The sequence below is a fragment of the Silurus aristotelis genome (assembly GCF_946808225.1).
Source record: "Silurus aristotelis genome assembly, chromosome: 19".
Lineage (NCBI taxonomy): Eukaryota > Metazoa > Chordata > Actinopteri > Siluriformes > Siluridae > Silurus > Silurus aristotelis.
Window position 1 is genome coordinate 20,378,446 of NC_139592.1, and position 25,700 is coordinate 20,404,145.

A 25,700-nucleotide genomic window follows, 5' to 3' on the forward strand; every position below is an offset into this window, starting at 1 on the left:
GCACAAATATATATTTGTCTGTGTGCCATCCAATCCACTTTTAGTCCCAACAGCACATTCTGAACCTCGAAATGACCCTAGGTCTCTGGTTAATAGAAAATGAAATGAAAAAGTTCGCTCTTCCTCTCTCTCTCTCTCTCTCTCTCTCTCTCTCTCTCTCTCTCTCTCTCTCTCTCTCTCTCTCTTACTTTCTCTCAATCTTTGACTTTCTCAAGGCTACAAATAATCATCACATACAAACGTTTTACACACTATACAGGTTTGTTTTGTCTGACATACACCTATCAGGCATAACATTATGACCAGCTGCCTAATATTGTTTTGGTTTCCCCTTTTGCTGCCAAAGCAGTTCTGACCCATTGAACATTAACAGCATTAACTTCCTAAGTAATTTTAGCTACAGGAGCTCGTCTGTTGGATCGGATCACACCGATCAGCCTTCGGCCTTCGGCATCAACAACACTTGGCCACCCATGACCCTGTCTCCGGTTCACCACTGTTCCACATCAGACCGGGAACAGCCCACAAGAGCTGAAGTTTTCGTCAAACTCGCTCAAATCCTTACCCTTGCCCATTTTTCCTGCTTCAAACACAACTTTGCAAACAAAATGTTCACTTGCTGCCTAATAATATTCCACCTACTAACAGCTGCCATGATAAAGAGACATTCAGTGTTATTCACATACCGTTCATAGTCATAACATCATAATATTTTGCCTGGTCGGTGTAAGATTCATATGTGCTTTTTCAATGTCCCATTCCACATTTAGTCTCCATTTGCTGGTACAATAACCTCCACTCTTCTGGGAAGTTGTTTCACTAGATTTTGAAGTGTGGTTGTGGAGATTTGGGTTCATTCAGTAATAAGGTGAGTGTTAGTAAAGTCAGTTACTGGTATAGGTGAGGTGACAAGGCTTGTGATGCAGTACGTTCAAGGTCAAAACTTTCACTTTCACTCCAACCCATGTAAAGCATATCTTCATGGAGTTGGCTTTGTGCACAGGCCATTGGATTGTCATGCTGGAACAGGTTTGGGTCGCATAGTTAAAAGTGAAGGAAAAATGTTAGATGAATCCAGAAATAAATATGCCATTTTTATTAATAATTCGAAATTCATTTCTTAATAACGATATCATTTTGGCTGTGGAATGGCTTTAAAGGAAGTAAGCTCTTGTCATCTACTTTCATTATAGTACCTGTAAATATTTGTTCCACCACCATCCTCGTTTTGTCTCTTCTTCCTTTAACCCTGAAGATTTCCCCAATGCTAGAAAACTTCAATTTGGACTCTGACTGTAAAAAAGCTGATATTGAAGACTCCTTCCAGCAGTGCTTATTAAAAAAGTTAAGCGTCTGCCATAAAAGTCGTTGTTACTACAGAAAACCACCTTCTGACCAATCAGAGCATTTGACAGGGTTATTTTGGAAAAGAAACATGGCAACACAGCTTATTTATACAGCAATATGTTGTTTCCTTTTTTATACTGCATTCACAACATTTAATGTTATATAAGGCGTTATATAATTAATTATATAATGAAATTATTTATAGGGCTGTAGAGGCCATAGAACTATAAATCTTATAATATGAGTTTACAGTTTTTCTCAGTTGTATTGGAGCATTTCTCGAATCATTCTTAATATTTGCAAACCAGAAAGGGCTTTTTTTTTTTTTTTTTTTTAAACAATTAGTACAAACAGCAAATCACAATGGATTATTGTGCTTGCAAAAGCCTGTACTTTTCTCAAAATCCTTTGTTCATCTCTCAAAGGTATTTGTGTGAATGTTTAGGCATGTGGTCAGTATGATGCAAGGTTGCAAAGTGCAAGGTTTCATTATTTTCTGATGTAAACCACAGTGTGGATTACAATGACTGAAAATGCACAAGGCTGAATTTCTTGTGTCATCTGCATCTATGAATTTCAACAACACAAATGTACACATTACATAAGCTTGATAGATTATGACAACTGGTTTAACCATTTTCCATTTGATGGCTCATGCAATGAACTGATGCTGAGATGTTTTGGGGGTTGAGAACCAGTATAATATATTTTAATCAACAGGACATAAACAGTTGATAATGTAGGAAACAACAGACAATTGTTCACAATCAATGAAATGAATATAACAAAGTAATCGCAATTTGTTCAAAGCAACGAGAAATGCTTTTATGATGAGCACAAGTGACTCCATAGACAGATAGATAGATAGATAGATAGATAGATAGATAGATAGATAGATAGATAGATAGATAGATAGATAGATAGATAGATAGATAGATAGATAGATAGATAGATAGATAGATAGATAGATAGATAGATAGATAGACTGCTATCTTCTTAGACAACAGAAATGTGAAATTTGCCTTTTTTTTATAAACCACCACCATGCTTTATGTTCTAAATGATATAATAAAAATAACTGGTATACATATAACCCATGTTGTGTACACCCTGTTTTTCCTTTTACCAGGGTGGGTCATAACGAGATCATTGGTGTGAACCGTGTCGGGTGCGAAGCCGAGGGCCTCAGCAGAGACCACTGGAATGAGATGCTGGCGTACCCACGCAAACCCATTGCACACTGGCACCCCTTGCTGGAGCCCAAGAAATCTGAAAAAGAGGTTTGCCTCCTTTTTTTTAGCTTCCTTGGTGGAAAATACTATAGGTTCATTTAAATCTAGTGGAGCCCTGGATTTGGAAGGGTGGTAGGGAATAATCAGTGGGAATAATATGGTCCAAAAAAAACACCTTGGGTCATTATGATTCAGTCCATGCCTGGTGCCTTTGAAGATGACTTGCAATGAATAATTCAGAGACTGTGTGCAATGTTTTATTATATATTAATATATAAACACGACCCATCCTGTAAAAAAAGTTTGTAAAACAGTGATTTCTTTAATGTTTAATAAATCACTAGTGCATTATGCGTATGTGTTCTGCATCTTGCAAGTTCCAAGTTTATTCCATTGCAGTACATGTACATTGGAATTCTTGTGCGCTTCTCAGAGTCAGCTATTTATACGTGTAGTGAATGGTGTGGTGATCGTTTTTAAAACTTGCTTACTTTCCCCATGTTCTCGTTTTTTCCAGTGGAAAACCAGGACGGCTAGTTTTGACAGTCAGGGCTCATGCCCTTCCCCCAAAGCTCCTGCAAGCCCTTGAATGGAAACACATGTGACCCAGAAGACCTGGCTCCCTTTTCCTGCTGTCTGTCTGTGTGCCTGAGAAAAAAAAAAGCAACAAAAACAAAACCAGAACGTAAAAATCCCTGCCATCTTCAGGTCTCCTTGGTTTCTCCAGCTCTCTGAGGCCTTGTGCACAAATCTTTCATGAAGCGTGACGCCTTTTTCGGTGCAGCAGAAGAAGTTTTTTTCTGCCTTCAAAAGGTGGATGAAAGCTGACCATGGCATTATCGGAAACATCACTTCAAGAGGTTGAAGTTTTCCTTTGCAAGATGATCACATTACTCAGTGCTCGCTGGTTGGAGGAAAAAAAAAAAAAAAAAACTAAAGAGCTTATCTATGAGAGTGTCTGAGCAGTGAAAGGAAGAATGATTCAAGCCAAAACGGAAAAAGGGACTCAATCTAAGGCAGTGAGAAGTGATAACAGTAGAGGAGGAAAATGAATTGTCAGCTATTATATATGAAAAAACCTCTCCATATTATTTTGGGAAGGAAAATCTGACTTAACACTGATGTTGTCGAGACTTTTACAATCGCTGTCCTGAGCTTTATTGATGTCGTAAACAGAATTGTGTTCATTTTGTCTTTAAAAAAACAAAACGAGAGGCGTTTCGGCCGAGCACAATGTTCTCAAGTGCGCTTTCCTTACTGTCTCCAAATAGAGATATTTTAAAGATTGGCTTGGTGTTATTGGTGGATGATAGAATAGAAACCTATACCTTTATCTCTGTTCAAATTCATTAAGTTACCAACTGTAGGTCAGTATGTTAGTACTCATGTTCTCAGTAGTCTCTCTGTATTTTTCGAACTCCATTTCTGCTAAAGATGTAGTTTAATAGTGGAAACTCATATTACTCTTTTTTTTTTTTTGCTGTAATTTTATCAACAAGCCACCATGTTCGTTTCAAACAGGTCTTATACCTGAACATCAAGGGCACATGAAGTGTATATAAGGTCATCAATATAAACCTTTTCTAAGCGTGGTCTATTTGGAGCACAAAATGAAACACCAAAACACACACACGTATAATATATACATATATAACAAATTATTCTAGATTTACAGTGCGGCAATTATAAATCAAGTGTGAATTAGGGTCTCTCAAAAGCGAATTGCACACATAACACTAACACTTTTGAAGCCATTTCGACTCCTCAGAAGGCGCTGTGCACTCCAGCAGTTTACCAACAAGTGCTCTACACGTACATACGAGATATTTATTCATTATGGCTATAATACCTTGGCTGTTGACTGTATGTGTCGCGCTTAACAAACACGGTTTTTTTTACACTGACGAGTTCCTTTTATGATTCCTTCCCTCTGTAAAAATGCGGATCACAGCAGTTTCGAAATGCTCGTCCTGACAAGGAAGGGGAAAAAAAGGAGCACACAATGAAAAAGATGGATGCTGGCAAAGGCAAATTGAAATAATTGGGACTTTTGCAGTTAAAAGTGAGCGGCATTTCTTCTCCGTTACACAGTCTACCTAGCACACAACATTTAATGTAGCCAATCCATTTTTAAAGCTGTTATATTATGGTGTGATTAAAACTATGAGGCAGATGTCCAATGGCATTTCTTGTGAAATGGTAACAAACATCATAACAATAATTTATATATATATATATATATATATATATATATATATATATATATATATATATATATATATATATATATATATATATATATATATATATATATATATATATATATATTCAATTTAAAACCATTTAAAATCTAATGGTTGGATTCGTTACAATATATCGTTTTGTACATCGTCCAATCAAGTAATTTTCTTGTTGTTGTTCAAAACCTAAGAATCTAATCAAGCCTATATTTGTCTTTGTGATTTGATGTTTTCACATTTTAACACCATTACTGACGTTCTTTCTTCTTGTTTTGACTGTAATATACAATGTTATGATGCTATTTGTGTGGCATTCTGGGAAAAACCATCAGATGTTGCTGCAGCCAATTTATGGTAAACCACCAAAAACAGACCTGCCAATCTTCTTCACCCTAGGACCTTCAAATAGACTGTTACTGCTATAAATTATCACTTAAAATTATGCCATAAAGAGCAAGCTTTGGGTTTTTTTCCTTAGTAAAAATTGACATGAATGAATGAATGAATGAATGAATGAATGAATGAATGAATGACAGTTAATTGACTTTCTTTTAGCTTTGCCCCTTTTCTTCCTTTGCTTATTGATAAGTGTGTTCTTATCTAATCTCTGTTAATCTCATGTTATTTTTCTTGCTCTAATGACACGTTCTCACTTTTTGAAAATGTAAATCGCCTTTTTTTTTTAGCTCATTAATGTGAAATAAAACTGATAACTTTTAGATTTGACAATTTATTATAGAAGACACAGGATATAAAGAGACATTTCCTATGAAAGAGTTCCATAAAAATATAATGAAGTGCCAAATCTAATGCTTTACAAATCAAACTAAAATGTAATGATAATTAAAAAGTGATTTTTAAAAAATGGGGTTTTGATCCCATGCATCTAGTGGTTACTGTAAAATCCCTGACTTCAGCAAGCATGTTATTGCTTTTCAGGGTTGGCAGGTCTGCAAAAAAAGCTTTTTTTGGGCTTAGGGGAAAACATGTGCATATCATTTGAGGAGTATATGTGAGAAAATATCAGGGTTTTGCCATATAAAGGTTTTTCCAAGCCAGCACGTTTATGTTCTACACCATAATGTAGATACACATTAGGTTTAGTGCCCTATGTGTGAAGACAAGTCAATCTAGATGTCCTTCTTTGCTTCAAAATCGAACCTTTAGAGTAAAGAAGACATTGAAACTTCATTAGAGTCAAAAGACATTTTCTTTTTGGATGCTTTCCGGAAGGCATCTCAGTGCAGCAGTGTGTTTTAAATCAGGACTCACTCATTGAGGCTTTCAGTGGACATAACTTATGCGGCAGAGCTCCAAGTGATAAACACATGTGGACTGAACTCCCTAAATGACTTTCCATTGCAATCCCTGGAAATAACATCATTGTTTTAAAAGTAGATATTAATTAGAATATGAAACCTCCTTTATTAGCCATCATACATTACAGCTGTTGAGGTTTACATGTTTCTATGTTAAGAAATAGATCTAACATTTTGGTGAATAACTGCAGGTAACTGTTTGATGACTTGACAAATTGATGTACTGTTTTTGATTCCTACCTGTACCGAACCATGTTTCTGATGTCCTCAGGCCCCGGCACTATAGACACAACCTGTTACTGTTGTAGGTGGAATCTGTGAAATGGGTACAAATTACTTTCTGGTGTGTGCGGTTTATGAACCTCTTATTTTTTTCCTCTCCTTTGTGAATTGATCAACTTTCCAATTTTATATGGCTACTTTGTACTTGTAAGAAAACTGTTGAACAACTGTTCTTCTATTTCATACAAGCAGAAATAAAGTTGTCAGATGAGTCGTTTCAGTCCTTCTGCTTTGTCATACTTTATCGCAATGAGAATTGAGTCTTAACTGGTATTGCAAACAAGTCTTGAGACATTTATAGATACATTAGAGATAGAGACATTTTCATATGTCCTTTTTCCCAGGTTGGATGCATGTCATTCAATAAACACTGTCTGCATGAGGTTTTCAATCTGGCTACCTTACCTAAACTTACGTTACCCTAGAACCATTGTTCTCCAAGTGTGGGGTCCATCAAGCAATAGTCCGAAGCATTTTCTAAATTTGTTGTTTTACAAATCACAAGCCAAAATTATTAAACGTTTTATACCAATAAATAACAGCTGGAATACTATATTGATTGAAGTAAAATTGTTAGACCGAAAGTCTACACTTTTCTCCTCCAATAAGAAGCCAAAATTTGATAATTATGTGCCTAAATATTTAAATAGCTTTTTTATGAAACAAATATTCAGTGAGAAGTATGTAAATTGTATTTATTTATGTATTGTTTTACCCATCCTAGGAGCATTTTCTAGAAATTTCTATTAAAAATACTGAAAATAGCTGTAACACCATATTAGGCACTGATTTTGCATTTCGCCTCAACATACGGTCAGATTTTCATATTTAACTTGTGTGAGCTATTCAAAAGTTCTACATTTTTAAAGTTGTGTTGATACAGTAAGTATACTCTTGTGTACAATCTTTTTGGTCAGGTTTTTCTTAGTAGTCTCGTTGCATCTGCAGTTATTCCTCTGGAGGTGGCATTATGGCCCAGAGCTTCTTCTTCAGGGCCATCCTGTAGAGAATCTGATATCCATCATCCCAGGCATAGACCTGCTTCTCCACAGGATTGTACTTCAGGCTTGAGTGACCTCCGTACCGCCTAGGGAAGTAGACAAGTGGGGCTTCTCCAGGGGTTACCATGTCATTAACATCAAATACACACTGAACTCTGGAGCGGCTGGGGGGTCTAGTGTTGTAGACCACGTAGAGTGTGCCACAAACAAAAAATGCTGCTTCAGCATTGTTCCTGGAGCATGATGTTTCCCACATTTGCTCGATGTCCAGTGTATCAGAGTCCATCTTGGCAAGGTTAATAGTATCTCCAACAGTGTACAATGCCCAAAGTCCTTCCTCATCTGCAATCAAGTCCACCATGGTCTCAGGATTGAAACTGTACACTGACAACTTGTCCTGTACCGGAAGCACAGCACTGTCCACCACAGAGCTGTTCTCCAGATGGAACTTGATCACTTGCAATTCTGATCTCTCAGTCACATAGTAAAGAAAGCCATCATAGACAGCATGGCCTGTACCATTCCATGCCATAGGGAGGGTTATCTGCTTGCCTTTGGACATGCCAGATGATGCAGAGAGCTTTTTTACTGAGCTGAACTCATACAAAGTGTCCTCAGAAGTTCCATTAAAGACGTAGACCTTTGCTGTTCTGGAATCCTTGGTCCAAGCTCCTTTGGTGCTGCCCAGCCTTTTCACGATCTTCATGGCGCGGATACTTGACACGATGTCGACGCAAACTGTGAGGAAACAAATTAATTACCCTCAGTGTGCAGTGCCAAACTTATAGTACCAACCTGTATATGTATTTCAATCCTGTAGTCACTGAAATAGATTTACCCATTATCACTTTGTTAGTCTTAAAGGTTTTGATTAAGGGCTCAGGAGCAGCAACTTTGCAGTGCTGGGATTTGATTTCAAACATCTTAACCACCATACTACCACACTAAAGCAAATGCACTTGAATACAGAAATTAGTAAGATACAGACTCATCTGTACAGATACATCTTTTTTTTTTTTTTACACCAATTCCAAAAAATGATAAATTAGCTTTAACAAACAAAAAAATATACACAAAAAGTATGCAATATAAAGATCTGTATTTTTCAATTGTTGAATTTTTTTAAGAAATGCTTCAGAAATAACATTTACCTAAACAAATTATTCAGAACATTCCAGGCCAGGATGTACCTGAAGGAAAACTTCAACCTGGAGGAAAACACATCTAGCCTGAGGTAGTAAATTCTGCAGTCAGAATCAATAACACACAAAAAATTGCTTCCTAGAAATATTTACTCACAACTACCGAGAAAAAAAAGAAGCTGTCAACTCAATGGAAATTAGGCCGAGGTGAAAGTAGTATAGATGCAGCCCTAAAAATTATCATAAGAGGGCATTTATCTACCACTCTATACCAAGCCTTTTCTACTTTTTTTTTTCTCACCGACCTGAAAGCTAGGTGTTGCTTGCAAGTCCTGAAAAGCCTTTATTTTTAAGGTCACTATAGAGCACAGCTTAGATGCTTCCGAAAATTTTAGAGGACTGCAAAAGCCTTTAGCTGTTTTAAAGGTGTCATATTTCAAGTGATTTGTGACAGTTTTGAGGGAAAAAGTGAACTTACATCTTAAGGAAATAGTCTGGTTTAGCTGCAGACGTCGTCTTTGCTTTGTCCTGAAATCAATAAGACATTGCAGCCTAGAGGAACAGAACATCCATCATGAGATGGAATGATCCAGCTCTCTGTACATGATAGAGGACTTTTTCAATATGAGCTGAGTTTGAACAGAACCTCATCTGACCTGTGGACTGGCCGGCGATGCTCCGAGCCATGATCCTGTTCCTCAAAATAACCAACGTGCCAGAACAAACTAACTCACAGATACTAATGGACTCTTTCCAGGCTGTATGGAATTGAGTAATGAATAATAATTTGTGCAGGAAATACCAGAATGGGTCTGGATTTCTTTATTTTAATTTGTTCTTCAGAAGTTTGAATGAGAAAGCTGTTGGAAAGCTGCTGATGTGAAAAATATTTAGCACACAAAAATTATAGAGTATATAAATGGAACTATATTCCCCTATGTAACAAACCTCTGGTCTGGCCTTAGTAAATTAGCATTTGTTCTAGCTTCACTATAAGAACATTACAGCATAGCGGAAAATTGAAAATGTGATTTATCTCCTGATATATAATGGGATTATACTAAGCTTGGTATAGAGGATGAAAAACAAAATGAGGAAAGCATGTGAACATTTCTCATGTAAAAAGATGTTTAGAATTTTGGCTTCTCTTCAATTTAGGGGTCGGTGACCCAGATGCACCTGGATGTAGGAAAGTAATTCAGCAGATCAAACAAAGCACTTGTACATTCTGTAGCATACTGTGCAAAACTGGCAAAAACCGGTCACACTCTTTGAACCATTGCAGCATCTGTTGCAGCAATTTGCATGAAATATTTACCTAAGACATCCCATAGATCGTTCTGGTTTTCTCATGGAAGTGATAAAAAAAAAGTGAATTGGACAAAGTGGGTGTTTGCCGTTAAAAGATCTGCACAAGCTCTTGTCAAAAGTAGCAGTGTAAAACAAACCACTACAAGATAAGGCATCTTATTAATAGGAATTTGATGTAGCTTCAAGAAATTCCTGCTTTATAATGTAACCAGGATTAAGTGATCTTGTGCAGCTTGATGATGATGATGCACATCCGAAGATCTCTTTATCTCAATTCCATTTGCAGTACCTTACCTAAAATCTCAAAAAACTCATCCTTCTTCTTCCTTTCCTTCGTCACAGGCTTTTGTTCCAGCATTTTGTCCACCGCTTTAACACAAGATTTTGGTGGGTATTTGGTTTCGATGTAGTCCATCTCTTTCTCAACTCGGTCCACCCGCACCCCAGCTCCCTCCAGCTCCTCTCGCAGCTTTTCATGTTCACTGCCCAGTTTCTGCAGCAGATCTGCAGCCTGATTCTTGAACTGCTTCAGGTCAGTGTTGTAACGGTTGTTCTGCTCTTGCCATGATGCAATACGTTCCTGGACACAAACAAACAAAAATGTTGATGAGATGCTGTGACATAAAAACATTTTTCACAATATGGGACCTGTTTTAGGACACACATAATGTCTGATTGTCTGTTTTAGTTGCATAGGTGCACATTTATTTAGGATTCAATTGGTGGAGTTTAAGGTTTATGGAAATTAAAATCTCATTGAAAAGAAATAAAGGCATTCTGGCTTGCAGTTGAAATCTGAAAAGGGGAAATCTAAAAAAGACAAAAGCTATGGCCAAGCATGAACTGCAGCTTTTACACTGGCCTACAGAACTGCTTAGGAATACAGTATATAATACAGAATACACGTCCTGATTACACACACATACATAGTATATAATGCGAAATATAGCTAAGTGTATCTTGTTTTCCTGAACCTAGCATTGATATTATGATTTATTCCTAGGTTTGAGTCTTTGTCCCGTTTCCTGGTTCCTGATTACGGTCCTTGTCAGCCAGAATGTTTGCTGATCACCTGAACCTTGCCTCTTATAAAGACTTGCATTTCACCCTGCTTCTGCTATTGATTCCACCGCATGACACAAAACACATCTAACTACAAGGATGCCTGCGGGTGGCTAGGTTTGTGTGTGAGTCTGTATATATGTGTGTGTGTGTGTGTGTGTGTGTTTTGTGCAATTGCCATTTTTTTGCCCTACACCTCATTATGCCGTTGACGAGACATTGATAGATAACTCATTGCTCATCTCTAATGGCTTCAGTGTCTAATGCTATTGATTAAGATTAGATTTTAACCCTCCCTTCTAATAGCACATCCAGCCACCATTGGAACATGATAATTCCCTTAATCCTTTGGCCATTTCCCAAATCATTCCATCCACACCAGGTGGCTGATAGAATCAATCCTAATGTGCGATGCATTGGTACGAAGAATTTACGAACTTGTCCAACCACTGGTAAATGATGAGCGCTTCCTATGCCAATCGTTATCGGAGTTGAACGAAGTCATCGCTGCTGTATGATTATCAGGTAATGTTACTTCCCTTTGAGGCAGAGAGAAGTGGAATTATATATTGATTGAGCAAATACTAGAGCAAGGAGGTTTAATCTATGTAGTGCAGTAATTATTGTTCTCTATATTGGCACATTAGAAGATGAGTTAACAGTATTGGAAATAAAACTGTATTTTTATTGGTGTTTGAAAAAATATTGTTACCCAAGTGTCAGAATTGTTTGTAGTATGCAAACTGTATGCAATGTGCATACTATAATTTGCACGTCCGGATTATAAATAATGCATAAGGAAGGATGTGCTCCATTTCACTGATAACAAATATGCTGAGGTTAGCACTTGCGTCTGGTGTGGAATGGGATTTTGTTGGTCAATGCAGCACTGCGCATCACACTGGCAGTCTGTAACAGTGTTAAACCACTTTTCTTCACAGGTTTATCAGCTGTTTTTTAAAACGGTTGTAATAAATCGGTTAACCCTTTCGTTCGTGGTTTCAAAGGTCTCACAGGCATAAATCATTTTTAGACCATTGTTCTAAATGAACATAAAGCATTCTTGTGTTACTCCTCAGATTATTTGCCATTTTAATATCTATGGAACTGCTTTACAAACCTTCTGAACGAAATTAGATTTAATAAAATTGTTCATCGGGATGCATTAATTCGTTATTTATTTAAATAAACATTTATACATCCAAAATCGATTGCATAGATTTTCCACATGGATGTTAGCTTTTTTTGGTTTTTTTATTCAGGTAAAATGTTTTATTTTATTTTTTTACTTATAATACTTCCACACATAAATGATCCATTTTTATTTTAATTAAATATTTAACATGCAGTTTTCAATTCTAAAAACCAACTAAAGAGCCTGGATAGTTAAAAAAAATAATACATGCGTAAAGTGGTTCAAAAAATGCTTAAGGCAGAAAATTTTCCATTCAGTGTGTATGCACTGCTAATTACAGCACGGTCAATTAATTCTGTTTATACTTCTTTTAGACGGTGCCTCCATAGTAATTTACTCACTGATAAATTCTGAAAGAATAGGAAGAAAATTTAAGTCCAAATGGATTTTCGAGAGAAATGAATTACCTGGAAAAATAACGTCATTACAGACAGCAGATATACAAGCTTCCGTTTGGTATGTTTAGAGATAAGTGTGATTGGCATCTGGCAATTACTCTCTTACCTCCAAAGCAGCCATTCGGCTTTCCAGGTAGTTCATCAGGTTCTGGTATTGGTACTGGGCCTGAGAGAGCTGAGCAAGCAGGCTGAGGAGAACAGAAAAGAAGAAGCCTGCTTTCATGGTGAGTTCAGATGTGGGACACCTTTAAACTTGTCTTCGTGCAGCCCCAGGACTGAAAAATGTTTGCGATGCCCTTGCAGTTTGCTCTAGGCACAAACCCTAGAGATGTATATCTTTGCAGAAATGATCAAAGAAGTGACCATGAACAGGAACAACTGCTGAAGTTTCTTATTCTCTGGCTCTCTTCTTTGACTGGAATGTTTTCCTAAAAGCTGAAGGAGGAGCCATGAATCTACGGCCTCTAGCTGTGTCCAATGTACCAAGCTCTGTTTCAAATATTAACCCTATACAGGGTTTTGTCATTTTAAATACGTGCGAGGAAAACGATAAACATACAATCATGTAGCTAAACCATGTCAGTAAAATTGTGGGAAACTAAATTGCTTTCTGGTTTCATCATGTGATCAACATCCTGCCTTTCTTTCTTTATTTATTTTTGGCAGAAGGATGCAAGGAGATAAACGGTAGCCTAGATAGCATCGCTTGGAAGAAAACGCATTGTGGCAAGTTTAATAATTAAAAAACTTATTATAATAATAATAATAATAATAATAATAATAATAATAATGATAATAATAATAATAAATACTGTAAATGTCTGCGAAGCTGTAAAACTTTCTTTCAGCTTCTCCCATTAGGAGTCGCTACAGCGGACCAGCCGCATGTTTGATTTGGCACATGTTTTTACGCTGGATGCCCTTCCTAACGCAACCCTCCCCATTTATCCGGGCTTGGGACCGGCACTAAGGCTTGTACATCCCTAATGGCTGGGGTTGGTTCCCTGTCCGGGGATCGAACCCGGGCCGCAGCGTTGTAAATAGTAAATATGATACAAATTTTAAAAAGTTGTTTCATTATATTTCTGCCATTTGGACTCCTCATATACAGACTAGAATAGAAATAGAATAGTCTCCTTAAAGGTCCTAAAGCCATCGTCATGTCTTGCTATAATTCGAAGTAAACAACAATTAAATTCAGGGTGATTTATCTAAAGCAGATACAGCACATATTTTCAATCAGCCAACTAAGACAGCAGGTACAGCAAACATGTGCCACCTACACGAAATCTGCTTTATTAAACAGCATATTGGCTGTTTGCATGTTCAGACAGTAACAGAATAAGCCAACACCTCCACAATGGAAGAGCAGATCGTCTCAGTGTAAAAAAAAAAAAGTAGAGAAATAAAAACAGGAAACAAACTAGCTTTATTCTGATGGTACGGAATTTCATTTGTTCCACGGAGAAAGGCAAAGTTAATCATTTAAAAAAAAAAAAAAAAGTTACTAACAAATCATTAACAGTATATAATGGATTTACCATGATAAAGATTACAGTATAGCACAGAAGGCATTGATTAATTTGTTATTTCAGGAGACAGTAATTCGGCATGCAAAGCTTATATTAATCTGTTTCTCCCAAGGCTTATATTAAACTGTTTCTCCAATCAAGCAATTCTCAAAACAGTCAAGCATGAAAACATACAAATACAAGAGCTTCAAGAGCAGTTGTTGTTCACTACATCCAGAAGTGGGAAGTAAATATCTGTACTTTCTACTTCTTACATTTTTAAACCAGAGTTCATACTTTAATTTGAATCTATTTGGTGACATGACCAATATTTTTGTTCTTCTCATTGCGCATTTTCAGTCCATCAACGTACCACTGGTGATGTCTGGATGTGTGTACTTTTGCCATCTCTGACTACATGAAATGGTGCCAGATAAGCTGATTGGAGTATTTCTTAACACAGAAGTCTCTAGAATTTATTCAGAATGGTGCAAAAAACAAAACACGTGAGGAATTTTGTTGATGGGAAAGATCAACAAGGACAGGATGGCAACTGTAACTCAAATAACCACTCGCATGTCAGAATACACAGAACAGGCACCTGATGCTACAATTAAATTAAGTTTTATTTGTTATATTTAAGAATGGAAATTGCCCCAACTCAGCATTACAGAGGTAAATTAAATTACAAATACAAATTTTAAATGTATAAATCAGTGTCTAAGTTTATCGATAGGTTTATCCCACATGAACAAGTGACAGTAGCAATGAAAAAACCCTGAGATGCGAAGAAACCAGTGGGAGGAACCAGACTCAAAATGGAACCTATCCTCATCTACGCTACACTTACTGTCCATTTATTATAGTTCCATCATTGTTGAGGTTATCAACTGTTCACTGAAGGAGACTCAAGTGTAAAACTATTCATGGTGATTGTACTCCTATGTAGCAAACTGTTTATCTCTAATCTGTTTATCTTGGATTTGTAGACTGTTTATGTCTACAACGAGTACAGATGTTTTCTTATCTTCAGTTGTTCGTTTTGATTGAGCCTGTGCCTTCTGTAGTCTCAGATTCCTGTTCCTGGCTGCATGATTTCATCCACTGTGCTGCTGCAACATGGCTGACTGTCTGAATAAGATCTGCTACAAGCATTTCTATTATAGTGACTGGTGAGTGTGTGTCATATTCTGTACAGCAACTTGTATGGCAGATAAACCAGTTTTAAAAAATGATGTAGAGATTGATATGGTAAAGCTTTCTCTAAGGAGACATTTATTTGCGATTTTTGAAAAGAGTCTTTAGTTTTAGAGGCAAAGCTTTGAAATGGGAAAATCTTCAGGATTAAAATTTAAAGTACTTAAGTGCCATTCTGTCATGAATAAATTGGTATTACTGGAAAATTGCTTTAGTATAAGAGGAATCATACGCTGTTCTTGGAAATGTATCCATTTTGTGAAGGAACACTTAAATGGAACCAAAATGGCTTTTACAGTCTTTAAAAACAATCCTACCGTCACGTTTTTACACCAGCCGTACACAGTTTACTGAGATTTTCTAAATCTGTCAGAAATTTAAAGGCAATGACAAGTAGAAGTGGCACTGTGTTGTGTTTTGGGGCAGCACTGTCATATTGTGAAGGAAACAGCTGTTCTGGAGTGACACAACATGATCCACATTAAAAACACAACACATGGTGTCACTTCATCTCGATTTTCTTTATTGTTGTAGAAAACTCATCAGCTTATGGACAACAGAAAAAACATGTTAACTTTTTTAGAGTTAGCTGATGAACATCCTAGGAAAATGAGAGGTAAAATACACATCAGTCCATCGCAGGGCACCATTCACATACTGACTGTCCTGCTTTTAGGAAGTGGGAGGAAACTGGAGAACTTCCAAACACCCTATAGGAGCATAGAGAATACTTGAACTCCACAATGTCGGTACCATGAGCTTCAGCACTACAGTATATACTGCACCAGCACCATGTACCGGAATGTATGTTTTTAATGTAATCATCAATGTAAAATATATAATGTCCAATTTCCATTATGTGTATCTATCCGAGTCATCCAAGTCTTTCTATAAATCGATAAAATATTGATGTGTGATCCAGCCAACTAAAGTTCTGGTAGTTTTTGAAACTACGCTCATGTAGGTAGATTGCACCATCTGCTGGCAATGAAGCGCCACATCACCCTTAAAGAAAATAATAACATCATAATGATAATGGAATAATAAAACACTCTCAAAGACACTACATCTCATTTATCTCTTACAGGTTTACAATTTAACATAGAGTGCCTGTCAAAAGTTTGGAAACCCCTAGACTAATCAGAAAATATAACAGTATGAAGATTTACTTTGACCAAATATATATACATGTACAGATGTCCCACTTTATTTTCCCTTACCATGAAAAACAGATTTACACACTCTTGGCAGAGTTCGTTTCTCCAAACATTCAGCTGAAATACTTTGCCTCTTGGAAAACTTGCAGAAGGTGTTCTTCCCTAGTTGGAGAGTTCTGACCTTGTGATCCAGTTCATCCCAGAGCCATTCAATAGGAACAGTGACTGGGCAGGTCATTCCATGATAGATAACATTCCAGCCGACTGTCTACTCTCAAAATTAAGCTTACAGAGCTTAAACGTAGGATTCAGTTAATTGTCTTGTTCACTGGTGAAGTGAACTGGTGAATTAGCTCCAGTCCGCAATTGCATAATGTTCAAGTATGGAATGGTAGAAATGTTACCTCAGTATTCACCCGGAATAAGTCTCCAATGGAGAAGAGATTGATTTGCACACAGATACACTTACAAGTGTGTTTTCAAGACAGACTTTTCAAGAAAAGCTGGACATCATGTGGAAAGGTCACCCAAAACAGAACCATTTATACTTTTGTGTTTTCTTATGGAATATGCACAAAAACTCTCAATTTGCTGTCATTGCAAATCCCCAGGAAAACCGTAATACAATCATGTACGTAATGCATGGAAAACCCAGGTGGACTGTGTTTTTGTCATTTTATTAGGTTAATATTGATGCTTCTGCTAGAGCTGATGTATTTGGCACAGCTGTGGCTACAGTGAATTGTGTTCATTGCGTTTCTTGCTTTAAAAATGGCATTTATTCTCGCTGCATGAGATACGTGTCTGTAATGCAGCACACCGTTATGCTGGTCCTGCATAATATTGATGGTTTCTATTGCTGTAGTGTCATAATGATGGTATTAAGAGGTGGATTGATTCAGGTAGGACACCACTGAAAGCCTAGATGTGGAACGCATGGCCAACCATAGCTACACTCTGTGCCCTCTAAGGATATAAAACATTTTAGGTGCTAATTTCTGCTTCTAGGCAAAGTGGCCACAGTCTCCAGTTTTGTAGACTTATTAACCTAGATATGCTGAATCCTTTAATCTGATTGGTTGAACTGCAGTTCTAGTTTTTCAGCTCTTTCACAGGGACTTACAGAAGAGCATGGATTAATGGTAAAGGGATTTTATTTTATTTGGCATTTTTGGAAGGAGTCTCCAGTGTCAACACTCTGTAAGAGTCACTCTTCAGGGTTGAGAACTGGGAAGTCTGGAAAGTCCATGCAGAAGGAACTACTTAAAAAGTCCATGCAACTTTTAATGTCAGTACAATAGTAAGTAAAATGTTATTTCATTATTAATGAATTTATTGTTGAATCAATTTCAAAAATGTAATTGCTGGCTTATTACTGTAGAATAAGAGAAAGAAAACACATGAGATGTACTGTTATAAAGAAATAATGAACGCCTTTTAGGTAACAGTAACGTTGCCTGTGCGCTTTGGTGCTGATTGTTTTCCTACAGCAGCTCACCCAGATGTTCCTTATATAACTGAAAGAAGTTATTTTTTTCTATCAAAGTCTCCTAAACTCTATTGTTGTCATAGGAACAATTGTAATAAGTAATAATTGTGTTGGTAATATAATAGTAGCTTTTCTTTGGAAATTATTATATTTAGTATGAGGCCAAGATCTGCAAGTGCATTGACACCCCAAAGTTTTCTTCCCTCTTTTTCTACTTCCTCTTCTACACTCATCCTTTTCTTCTTTTATATATATATATATATATATATATATATATATATATATATATATATATATATATATATATATATATATATATACTATATATATACAACAGCTGTACTTCTTACTGTGTATGGTTGTGTGTGATTTAATAATATTTGAAAATAAATAAGAATATCAACATTTGATCATTTTAATGGTTTAAAGAACATAATCTCCAGCCAGAACTGAATAGAATATACAGAATAGTAAACTTTATAAGAGAGTTCGGATTGCCATGTTCTGCCAACTTTATCCATCAGGGGGCAGCATGACCAAACATTTGGGCTTGATTCGTTATCATCGTGAAAATTAAACATACATGTAAAATCGTACAGAATAAAACTCGGAAGAAAAACTTTTCTGTATTTGTTTTTATTAAAAGGAGAAATGTAATTATAAATACATACCTATATGTATGTATGTATGAATTCAAAATGAAGCCAATTTTTATAAACGTATAAAACTCGATCCATATGGAACTCCCTAAAGCTGCACTAAATCGTTCTTCACACTTTGTCACCCCCATCACCCACAACCTAAACATATATGAAAGGAAACATTTTTTATTGGCCCGAAATAATGATTGAGAGGGTCAGACAACATGACCACCTAGCGCCAGATCGTATAAATGAGCAGGCCAGCGTCAAAGAGCAGTAAATCCTCTGGCCCCTTGTAAATAGCTTTAATACACGCGAGGCGCCAAATCACTTGACCTGCGTTAGCCTTGCCATTTTGGAGCTTTCCGCTTGACTGAGCATACCGAAGCCAGCCTCCCTCGTCAGATTCCCTTGCTGTCAGGCCACATTAATGGTGGAGGGCTTATTAGTGAGGCGTTGTCTTTACCATTCCCATTCCCCTGCCTTTTCCCTGGTTACAACCCCTTAGGGCGCCTTATTTGTGGCTTAGAAGCTAATCAGCTTCCATAAATGACCTACACTTCGTCTCTATCCTTGCCCATGGCTTTCTGAAGGACAGAAAATCCTTTCTAGTTAGAATCTAAAATAAAAAACCTGTCAAATGGGTGTCACTTTAAAAATAATAATAATAATCTCATTTGGGAAGCTGCCGAGGTCTGTGCTTTGGAAGGTTCTTAAACTTGTTCAGACTTGGTGTTTATGTTTGGAATTCTTTGATACCAATACTGAATATTGATATCATTTTCATAATATGCTCATTTACTTTAGTATCACATGAACTTCCAATATCTTGTGATACTACAAACAAACAATAATCTGGATGCATTTCACGATTATTGACTCTAAGCAAAGCGACCTGCAATCTGTTCTGTGAAAATATCAAGAAGATCTGCTCCACTATCCTCCATCACTCCTAGCAGTATCTTTCCTAGAGCACATCAAGGTGGCCAATTTAGGGAGAAAAAAAAAAGTGCAAAAAGTGTTACGAATTGCTTTCACAATTGAAAGAGTATTTCAGCATGTGAGAGCAGTTCAGTTTGGCGAGCACTGAGCACTTGACCTTTATTTACTCATATAGACCAGGATGTACTAGGATCTAATTTCATGGCATTATGAAAATCAGTTTGAATGACCTGATCCTGACATGTGTTGCCCACCTTCCTTAATATGATTTAAGAAAAATAGCACTCGGCGTGAGGAATTTATTGTTGACAACACAGTGGCTAGCACCATAAACAGAGCTAATAGCATTGGTTAAAATTTATTTGTCGCCATTCATATAACTATACACAGTAAGACCTGAAGTGAAATAGTTTTTACGACTGGTTTTGCATTAATAAAAAGTGCAAATAAAACCAGTATAGAGGAATTAAACAGTATTTTATTATATAAAACAATAGTATACGGAGTATATTAGCAAAAAAGTGGATTCAACCCCCTATATCCGTCCATATAACTTATACACTGGTATTCATTGGTCTTTTTCACAACAGGAACTACTAAAAGCAAAAGAAATAGCTTGTATTTCATGCTAATGAGAAGAATGAAATTTACAACTCATAACGATACCGCTGATATTGAGCTGTGTTATTATTTGCAGTGCGGCTATTTATTCAACCTATGCCGTTTCAGACCAGTCGTAACTAAACCCGATATTATGCACGCAGTAAAAATGTTGCCTCGTAGCGTCAAATGCATCCATTTTTTTTTTCTTTATTTTTATAATGTCATCACCTCTACTTATTTTGCATGCATGTATTAGCTCAGCATTAGAGACCTCACAGAATGGGCCAATTGCTTCAGTGCTTGGAAAAATCCTGACAAAGCAGCATTCATGCTAGCGGGCTATAAGTGGCCTACCAGCTATGCCGCTGGAAACAGCGACGCAACTCCAGTGCTATGTCATCACTTGAAAACAAACTGTAAAGCCCGCAAAAACAAACCGGCTCACCGAAAAAAGCCTGGGCTGTCCTCACGCCACTGCCTCACACGTGTCCCGATGGCAGGGAAACAAGTGTGCGGGAGTGTGTTAGCTCTACAGTTCAGCTATCCTACTGAGATGTCTAATTTCTGGAGTTTGAACAGCAATTCCGTGTAAATTTGGGCATATTACAGCCCAGGATTTCTTCCAGGGGGATCAGAGGTAAGGACACATCCTGATTGGGACACCAGGAGTGGGGGATGAAATCAAAAAACCCTGAATGAAGCACACCGAATATGAAAAACGCTAGAGAAACCCAAGCTCATGTGCAAATACAGGAACCTAGGAGCACTGTAGCATCAACACTACCCACATTATGGATTCGTTTTAATTAACGTAGTTTCTTAGCAACTACTTATCCCCTCAAATTTTATTGTAGAAAAAATTTCCAGAATTAAGAATCCCAGAGAACTGTGGAAGGACCACATATACCAATGCCCAGGTTGCACGACTTCACACTTCATGTCACTCTGTGGGAAAGCATATTTTGGTGAGGTTTGGGGGGTTGGGGTGGGTTGTGCACAGAGCATAGCGTTAACCCCAGCAGGCGTTAATTAGAGCAGCGCCTCCCATCCACAGCAGGGCACGGCAGGCCGACATGTCCCCTCACGCTCTCTCGCCTCACTCCTATTAGCGCCGACTGCTCTCACGCACACACTCTATCCGCTCCGCTTCCAATATGACTAATTTATAAAGAATGCTTCATAACCCCTGATCTGTCAGTGGGTTGAGTATGATGGGGAAAGGGAAGAGTGGCAGGAGGCTTGGCCACTTTGGCTGTTAATAGTTACAGGGTTTTGGATGGCTGACGAGAAAAAAAACGAGCATCATTCATCGGCTTGCGTTATGCACACTGATTCGGCGATTGCTGTTGCGCAACGTTCATCTAAACCTGTTATTGTTTATAGACTTTTTTTGTTATTATACTCCAACTATAGCATAAAGTTAAACTTTTATAAAGATATATCATTTATACGATAAGATGAGATCCAATGTTAAATTACATAATATGGACAAAAGTATTGGGACACCTGATTTTTCCAGTCAAATGCGGTGTAATCTAGTGTACCAGTGTAGATTTGTTCATTGCTAGAGACTCAGAGCACTTTTGTACGTCGCTCTGGACAAGAGTGTCTACTAAATGTAAATGTAAATGTTCTTTCCCAAACTTTTACAACAAAGTTGGAGGCACAACTGTATAGGACATCTTTGGATGCAAAAGCATGAAAGTGTTCGAAAACCAGCTCCATGAAGATATGGTTCACATGGGTCCCAGTGGATGATCTTGAGTTTTCAGTTACAGAGCTCCCTTTTGGATGAATTAGAACGCTGACTGCACCCCAGGTCTTCTTCCGCTACCTGATTTTACTAACACTCTTGTCACAGTATGAGCAAAATCTCTACAAACACACTACAAAAACTAGTGGAACATCTTCCCAGAAGAGTAGAGGTTATTATGACAGTGACTGTAGACTAAATGTGAATCTTTTGTCAGACAAAACAAAACTTTATATTATAGTTTGTAAGACGTTTGTATGTGATGATTATTTGTAGCCTTGAGAAAGACAGAGAGAAAGAGAGAGAGAGAGAGAGAGAGAGAGAGAGAGAGAGAGAGAGAGAGAGAGAGAGAGAGAGAGAGAGAGAGAGAGGGAAAGAACTTTTTCATTTCAATTTCTATTAATCACAGACTTGGTGTCATTTCAAGGTTCGGAATGTGATGTCCAAAATAATTTACGATGCATTTTAATGATCATGCTCACTAATGGGCCAGCATGAAATCTGATGTTAATAACAGTTAGATTTTGGGAAATGCATTTCCAAATCCCATTGCCGAGATAATTACTGGTTATAATTATGCACACTTTAGGGCATGGATCATGCTTTAAAATGAACAATACACACACACACATACACACACACACACACACACACACACACACACACACGGATCACATGCAAACCAGCATTTATGACTGTGTGTGGCGCAGACATGCCTTAAAGGCTATTAGCATAATTACCTTGTGGCTTACACACGGCAAATATCTCAGAAACATGTAGCTCAGCCGGTGCCTCCCTGGTTATCAAATCTGTTAGGGGTGAGGGTTCTTTGAGGGATGCCTGTGTGGACCGGCCCCAGAGTCGAAAGACACGTAGATAGAGCTTTCTGCAGCCTGTTCTATGTGTCACACAGTGTGGAAAAGCACCGTCTAGACTCACCTACTGAGGAAGGATGAGAACTTTGAGAGTCAGCGACTGGTGTAAATTCTATTAGAGGGAAAGAGAGATTAAGGGGTTATTTCTCCTGCTGGATAAAAAGAGCAAGAGATTTTAGTAAACCCAAAAAATCACTGTTGAGTATCAATACTGATTGACATCGATTTGCACATAAACACATTTATCTGAGTAAGAGACTTTTTCGTGGAGTTTTTTTTTTTTTTTAGATCAAACTAACTTTTTTTAAGTGCCAACACTGGCATTATTGCAGTACATGTGTCAACTATTGAGAGCAGTTTTGCATTAGCAGCTGGAAATCACAGAGGCATTTGTATTCGTGTAAAATAATAATAATAAAAATAATGCACATTTTAATCATTCATTTAGAAAGCCCTAATACTCAAGACACATTAAAAGACTAAATGTACAGATAGATAGATAGATAGATAGATAGATAGATAGATAGATAGATAGATAGATAGATAGATAGATAGATAGATAGATAGATAGATAGATAAAACAAACTGCACACAGCAAGGACAAAATGGAACAAGCTGAAGATATATGGGACTGATAAATATGGGGAAAGGGAGGTAGGGAGGGAGGGAGAGAGAGAGAGAGAGAGAGAGAGAGAGAGAGAGAGAGAGAGAGAGAGAGAGAGAGAGAGAGAGAGAGAGAGAGAGAGAGAGAGAGAAAGACAGACAGAAAGAGAGAGAGGGATGCTGCCACAGTCAGACTGGCTGGCTACAACAGGATCTGTAGCGCACGGTGTCATATGATTCCTGGGGTCAGAGGTTATCCCCACTGATGAATATCGCAACAAGGCCGCTCACACTCACTGAAGACAGGGGAGACGCTTTCACTCCTCCAGTCTGGAAAGTTTATTGGTGGAATTTCTCCTGCCAGCATGGAACTGTAAACCTGTCTCGTGCCCCGAGAATTACAGCTACAAATATTGGATTGTCTTCAAAATGGTGTTATCTGTCTGGCCAAGTATCTGTTGTCATCATAAAGTCTGATACCTTATTATTCAGATTTGCAGCTTAAAGCATATTGTTCAGCTAGTTTAATATTAACAATAATACAATAATAATAATAATAATATTAATAATAATATAAAATCAATTAAGCAGATTAAATGTAAAATAATGAAAATCTTATTTAATACGTTAAAGCAATGTGGTGAAATTTACCCCTGGCTGTGTTTATGACATTTCTATGGGAAATTTATGCCAAATTAATGTCATGCCATTTGGAAATAATAAACCATGAAGAGGTTTATAAACGTGTGTGTGAAGCGAAGGATATAAGTCTGGACTCACTGACCGGGTCATGGAGATTTATTTTCAGTTTCTATATACACCAAAGCTATTCTTCTAATGTCCATTAAACAACAAAATATGACTCTAAATACTCAAAATATGATTTACCTAGTACAGATGAGCACTGCTATTAATTATTACTGAACACCTTTGTCCACAACTTTGTGTCCACAAACATCCTGAAGTGTTTTATTCTTCTTATATGAGAACAATATTCGTGTGATAACAGTTTATCAGTAAATGGCAGGTTGTTTGTTTTTATTTACGTATAGTTGCATTTAATGCTGTGAATGAAGCTCCATTTACATTTACATAAGTGTTATCATGTATAGTAGGGGAAAATGCTAACACAAGTTAAAAGGTCGCACATAACGCAGCTGCGTGGCCGAGCATATTTTGCCTGCCTGATCAGTCAGAGATTTCTGTCTCTCATATTCACAAAACAGTGTTTCATCTTGTGCAAAGTGGCTCGGAGCTTGAGGCGGCTCAGGCAGCACGTGGATCTCACACTTGCTTGCTTTTGCATTTATATAAGAATGTAACGCTGTCCTCCGTGACAGGGTCTGCGAAGGGCTGACAGATGGAAAGAGAGCCCCGTGGCAGCCCCGCCGTCATGCTTTTGCTCAGGCCGAAAAACCGCGTGCCACTGTGCTATAGTCAGCCTGTAATGAAGCGAGGTGTTGCCAGCTCAGCCATTTATTAACACGGCTAACAAGGAGTGGAGTGACTGATGGCCGGGTGGCCAGGCATGTGTTTGTGTATGAGAGCTGCACAAAGCCGTGTCAAACCGCACCGCATACCGCCACAGACGGGAGAAGAGGAATACATTTGGATTGTTGACGCTGAACTTTATGAACCAGACGAGGCCACATTTCAGCGTTTTTCCCTGTGCGGCTCCTGTCTCGCTCTCACTCCTGTGTTACTCCTCTCTGGCTTTCTGCCTCCAAAGAATGGCTGGTGTTTTTTGTTTTTTGCCCACAATGAAGGGAATAAAAAAAATTAATTCCTGTCAATTTCATGTCACGCTTCTTTAAATGCTAAACCTTTATTCACCTGTGCTAGCAAACGACAAACATTGCTTTCTATGCACTTGTTCAACAAGGAGCTGCAATTTCAATGACAGCAGCAAGCGACCAAGCACCAGCCTTTAACAAGATTTTGCTAAAATTGGCTTAAATGATTCTTTAGATCACGAAGTCCTGTCATTCTGTCAGCTCGCATTGAATGTGTATAGAAACATTGCAATGAGAAAAAGCCTGAAGCAAGAAGCAGAGTTTGTTAGAGCTTTTTCAGTCCAATTCAATTCAATTTTATTTATATAGCAACTATTTCAACAATGGACATTGTCCCAAAGCAGCTTTACAGAAGTAAATAGATTTTGAATATACTTTTTCAGTATAAATCTGTCCAAATAAATGTATTCTTATTAAGTGAGTCAGTGGTGACAGTGGGAAAGGAAACCTTTTTGAGATGGTATGAGGTAGATACCTTGAGAGGAACCAGATTTGAAAGGGAACCCATCCTCATCTGGGTGATGTACGTAGTTTCCTTGCTTTGTTGATTTGCAAAGCTTAGCACATAACATGCAAATGAAACTTTAATACATTTAATATTGTGAAA

At 37.6% G+C, this 25,700-nt stretch overlaps 2 protein-coding genes across 3 annotated transcripts in view; one reads left to right on the forward strand and one right to left on the reverse strand.

Moving 5' to 3' along the window:
- The window catches only part of syt6a (synaptotagmin VIa), a 76,957-nt gene extending 73,169 nt beyond the window's left edge, over positions 1-3,788 (forward strand). For both annotated transcript variants that reach the window (XM_083570706.1, XM_083570707.1), the window contains exons 6-7: positions 2,477-2,627; positions 3,097-3,788. In XM_083570706.1, coding sequence (XP_083426832.1) covers positions 2,477-2,627; positions 3,097-3,168 — 223 coding nt within the window. In that variant the 3' untranslated portion in view covers positions 3,169-3,788. The remainder of the gene's footprint in view (positions 1-2,476; positions 2,628-3,096) is intronic.
- A 2,432-nt stretch (positions 3,789-6,220) lies between these two features.
- On the reverse strand, positions 6,221-12,958 carry olfml3a (olfactomedin-like 3a). The gene is made up of 3 exons (XM_083521185.1): positions 12,636-12,958; positions 10,169-10,454; positions 6,221-8,159 (listed from the first exon to the last, which is right to left on the reverse strand). The coding sequence occupies exons 1-3, from the start codon at positions 12,750-12,752 to the stop codon at positions 7,369-7,371; spliced, it is 1,194 nt and encodes a 397-aa protein (XP_083377311.1). The 5' UTR covers positions 12,753-12,958; the 3' UTR covers positions 6,221-7,368.
- Between the last annotated feature and the right edge of the window lie 12,742 nt (positions 12,959-25,700).

Bases quoted from the DNA above. Each gene is read 5' to 3' on its own strand.
- olfml3a (XM_083521185.1), bottom strand. From the start codon at position 12,752: ATGAAAGCAGGCTTCTTCTTTTCTGTTCTCCTCAGCCTGCTTGCTCAG. The intron at 10,455-12,635 runs GTAAGAGAGTAA...GTTTGTGTCCAG, and splicing joins GCCGAATGGCTGCTTTGGAG to GAACGTATTGCATCATGGCA. The intron at 8,160-10,168 runs GTAAGGTACTGC...GTTTCCTCACAG, and splicing joins TGAGTTTTTTGAGATTTTAG to TTTGCGTCGACATCGTGTCA.